This window comes from Rhincodon typus, chromosome 33, assembly GCF_021869965.1.
Source record: "Rhincodon typus isolate 14 chromosome 33, sRhiTyp1.1, whole genome shotgun sequence".
Taxonomy (NCBI): domain Eukaryota; kingdom Metazoa; phylum Chordata; class Chondrichthyes; order Orectolobiformes; family Rhincodontidae; genus Rhincodon; species Rhincodon typus.
This window is the reverse complement of record NC_063364.1, coordinates 3468994-3473999: the sequence shown is the minus strand read 5'-3', so window position 1 is coordinate 3473999 and position 5006 is coordinate 3468994. Positions and strand designations below refer to the sequence as shown.

At 38.1% G+C, this 5006-nt stretch overlaps 1 protein-coding gene across 1 annotated transcript in view; it reads right to left on the bottom strand.

The window, feature by feature from the left end:
* Nucleotides 1–217: 217 nt before the first annotated feature.
* Nucleotides 218–5006, bottom strand: part of arnt2 (aryl-hydrocarbon receptor nuclear translocator 2) — a 347885-nt gene continuing 343096 nt past the window's right edge. Inside the window, exon 18 of the mRNA XM_048616062.1 lies at nt 218–3662. Within this exon, the coding sequence (XP_048472019.1) occupies nt 3564–3662 (99 nt within the window). The 3' untranslated portion in view covers nt 218–3563. The remainder of the gene's footprint in view (nt 3663–5006) is intronic.

Here is a 5006-nt window from a genome sequence, read left to right as displayed (position 1 = left end):
TGCATTTAATCATAGAATCCTTACAGTGTGGAAACAGGCCATTTGGCCCATCAAGTCCACACTGAACATCCAAAGTGCATCCTACCCACACTCATCCCATCCCTATAACCCTGCTTTTCCCAGGGTTAATCCATCTAGTCTGCACACCCTGGATACTATGGACAACTGAGCATGACCAATCCACCTAACCTGCACATTGTTGGACTGTGGGAGTAAACCCATGCAGACACGGGGAGAATGTCCACACAGACAGATCCCAAGGGTGGAATCTAATCTGGGTCCCTTTTGCTGTGAGGCAGCACTGATATCTACTGAGCTGCTCTACTAGTAATTCATACAACAACTACTTGTCCATTGTTACTTGACTACTATCAGCTGCCTGAACCCATTAAATTTGTCCTCACTGATTTACAATGGCTTAAGGGCCAGCAATGGCTTAATTTTAAATCATTATTTTTATATTCAATTCCTCTCAAGGTCTCAGACCCTCCCTATCTCTATGACCCTGTCCAGTTTCATAATGTTCTGAGCTCTCTAGCTTGATTTCACTTGCCCAACCACCAGCAACTGTGCCTTCAGCTGCCTGGGCCCTGGACTCTGGCATTCCCTCCCTAAACCTCTCTGCTTCACTATCTTGTTCTTAAAATCAAACACTTTGACAAGTTTTTGTTCAACAATTTTGTTCAATAATGTTCCTGTGAACTGCCCTGGCTGTTAATACTGTGTTAAAGGTGCTATAGAAATGCAACCATTGTTTAAGTTTTACAGTGAAGCTTCATTATTGCATTTCCATTACAAATTGAACAAAAGGTAAAGCTGTTCATACAGCCAGATTTGAGTGCATATTAGTGTGACGGCCTTGAAGATGGAAATAACTCAAATATAACAAGGACACCGAAAGAATAAACACAAATTAACACAAACGCTGTGTGCTAATGCGTTTTTTTTTGGACACTTTTCCCAATGTACATTGTTGCAATTCTGAGTATCCTTTGACACTGGCTAGCAAAGTGAAATATTTTGATAGATCTTACTTCATTGATATCATGGGAAATTTTCACCAAGAGTATGAAAACTTAAAATTATTCTGGTTTCAATTATCGTTTACTTTGTTGGATAGAAAGGAAATGTTTCACAGGGAATGTCACGTTGGGACACAATCACCCCACCTATAAATAATTTCAAATAATCAAAATACTTCATTAGGAGGGTTTAGTTATATAAAAAGTGATAAACGGTAGCTCATGAATCTGTAAGGAACATGGATCTGCTTATGCTACACGTCTCAACCTCACTAAATCTTTTTCAGTTCCCTTCTATACCTGTTACTTTGTGTATAGTTAGCTTTATTCATTTGGCTAACTACCAGTACTACAGGGGTATTCCGTTAGATTTTATCTGTGGAGAGAAAAGAGTTAACCACTCCAAAGATGACACATATTGGACTTAAAACGTTAACTCTGTTTTCCTCTCTTCACAGATGCTGCCAGACCTGCTGATTTTCTCCACCACTTTCTGATTTTATTTCAGATTTATAGCATCTGCAGCATTTTGCTTTTGTTCTGTTAGATTCTATGACATGTTTTCTGGGGTTAAACCTCAGGAAACTGAAAAGTTAAAGTTTAATTGGCAAAGGGCACTACTCTTGGTCAGCAGATTTTAAAAATGCTGCATTGTTCAGCAAAGTTGCAAAGACTGAATGCACATCCTTAAAGTTTCTGTAAATCAAATAAGGAAAGAGATATTCTTTTTAACATTACCGGAGTGAAATTAGGACCATGTGATGCTGATTTCGAATGAACAGAGTTCATCTTCTACAATTTATTTTGTACATAATTTGAAAAAAATACTAGCTGAACCAAACTATAGTGCCTTTGTACACCTGCGGTGCTATCTAAACAAAATTAGAGTAAAGATTTTGAAAGCTGCTGCTGTGGTTCATAGGTAGCCCTGCCAGGAGATCTGCTGTTATGGTATGCCATGGTATGTTATGGTATGTTTTAGAGCAATAATTACAATTTTCATTGTTTTTAAAATAATCTTTTCAAGTGCCTGAATGTTTACCAGACGGAAACAAGGTTGAAAATCTAATCCAGTATTGAGCATTATCAGATTTACAACAGACCTGTAACTGCTATGATGTAATTATGCCACAAAATCAATAATCAAGCACATTTCAGGGAATTGTATCATTTTGGATCCAAATAGGTGCATTGTAAGGGACTGTCACTTTTTGAACAACATTTTAAGCTGTTACTTAGATTAAGAACAATTTTTAAATCATACTTTTGACTAGCATACATTATTATCCTCCAGCATTTGAAGATTAAATAATATGAATTAAGAGGGACCACTATCTAATACCACGGTTATCAATTTATGACACTGCAAGCCCAATGCCTTCCCTAACTTTATCCATTTTTACAAATAACACTTGTTGTTTTCTTGGTTTTATTGGTACTGACAAACCTAATGCAAGAATAGTTTACCTTATCTATGACTAAGAACAACACTGAAGACTTGCCATACCACAACAAAAGCGGCACGAATAATAGTGTCTACAAGATATTGATATTAAGGCATGAATCTGAACATCAAATGGCAACATTTACAATTTTAATAATGAATATAAAAGTGAGAACGTGTAGAAATACACTGATTATAAACAGTCCAACAGTAAGATGCAGATCCCTGGTGAGGCATGGGATATTACGGAATGGCACACTCACATTGATGTGCTTGGTAAGGTGACAGATAAGAAGGGAAGGGTTTTGATGGTTCCTCCCTTCCTCTCTGACATTTATACTATCAAGACAATAGGTACTTTCCTCTTTTAAATTGACGGAAAATACTCCAATGGTGATGCTTGACTGGTTTTAGTTTTCAAGGGATCTGGCCTATGCTGGAACTTGCTGGAGGGATTATCTAGAACCCAGTGATTAACCCACTGAGGATTGTGTGTCTGAACAAGTTCGATCAGATGTAGGAAGAAAATGGTCACTTGCAACTACGTTGAACAACTACACTGTAAAACTATAGTGTACGGTTTAATTATGTAGTTTTTGTTGAATGTTTCTTCAGATCATAGTTACATTTTATTTTTAATTTATCTTTAAAGTATTTGCTTAATCAACAAGTCTGGAAAACAATCAGATTATAATTTTCCTTCTGTTGTTTCACATCACTCAGACCTTTTCATTCTGTGTTGTCCGATTCTACAGCAGTGTATATCTATTGTTAAGCATGCTTATATTTTTGACACGTGTTTATGTCCTAACTGCTAACATCTGGTTATGGTAATTTTTTTTTCCCTCATGAAGTTAAGGGGATGATCTTACAAAGTTTGGTTAGACTCTGGTATTGATTACACTGCACACCTTGGCCCTAGTTCCCCCAATTCACTGCCTGGAATGTGTGACATAGTTTGCTAATGTTACTGAATTGAATCCATTTGGTTTTATTTAAATGGCTCAAATTTTCTCAAAAAGGATTCCTTAAGTCAAATATCCTTGCTGTAATTATATGCTCACCTCTCAATGATCAACCACTAGCTTATTAACCATTTACTCAGAAAATGATGGGAACATGCTTAGATCGGCAAAGTCCTCATTGTTGTAATTGCCAGTCCCCTGTGTTGGATCTCCAAGCATGGACAACATATCCTGCAAGTACAAACCAATTACAGCTTAGAGTATAGAAAGAATTAGATCCTTGTGCAGAAAATATTAAGCCTTCTCATAATGCAAATATTAAGCTTCATGAAAATATTACCGCACAACACCCAGAATAAAAGTAAATTATAGCTGCAGGTAAACATGATTAACATATATAGAAATGTAATCGATATAGATGAAAAACTGTTGCATGCTGTGGAAGGCTCTACTAACATTTTTTTCCAATGTCGGTATAAAAGATCACGAAATTTGGGGTATAAATTGGATAACAACTCAACCTTCTGTGATGTCACTGTGCTGGTTTTGAAAACCTTGTCTTAGAAGTGGACCTCACTCACCTAAATTAGCCAAGTCCCACAGTGAATAAATTATCTTTGGGAGTTTTTATTCTATTATTGAAGGGATGTGGATTTGGCTGGCTGGGCCAGCATTTATTGCCCATCCCTAGCTGCCCAGGGGCAGGTGATGGTGAGCTGCTTTCTTGAACTGACGTAGTCTATGTGGTATCGGTACATCCACAATGCTATCAAAGAGGGTGTTCTAGGATTTTGACCCACTGACGCTGAAAGAATGGTAATATATTTCTAGGCCAGGCGGTGAATGACTTGGAGGGAAACCTGCAGTTGGTGGAGTTCCTATGTATCTGCTGCCTTTGGCCTTATAGATAGCAGCGGTCATTAGTCTGGAAGATGCTGTGTAATGATCTTTGGTGAATTTCTGCAGTACATCTTGCAGATAGTACACACTATTGCTACTGAACACGGTGGACGAGGGAATGAATGTTTGAGGCTGCCAATCAAGTGATCTGCTTTGTCCTGGATAGTGTCAACCTTCTTCAGTGTTGTTAGAGATGCACTCACCCAGGCAAGTTGGAAGTATTTCTTCACATCCTGACTTGTGCCTTGTAGATAGTGGACAGGCTTTGGTGAGTCTGGGGGTGAGTTATTTATTGTGGGATTCCTAGTTTCTGACCTGTTCCTGTAGCCTCTATATTTATGTGGTGAGTCCAGTTCTATTCATGGTCAATGGTAGCCCCCTGGATGTTGATAGTGGGGGATCCAGTGCTGGTAATGTCATTGAATATGGTTATATTGTCTCTTATTGAGATGTTTTATTGAGATGGTCATTGCATGGCATTTATGAGGCACAAATCTTACTTGTCACTTGTCAGCCTAACTCTGTACACCATTCAGATCTTGCTGCATTTGGATTTGGACTGCTTCAGAATCTAAGGAGTTGTGAATGTTACTAGAGGTGTACCTCAAGGATCTGTTTTGGGGCCACCGCTGTTTGTCATTTTTATAAATGACCTGGATGAGGGCGTAGAAGGAT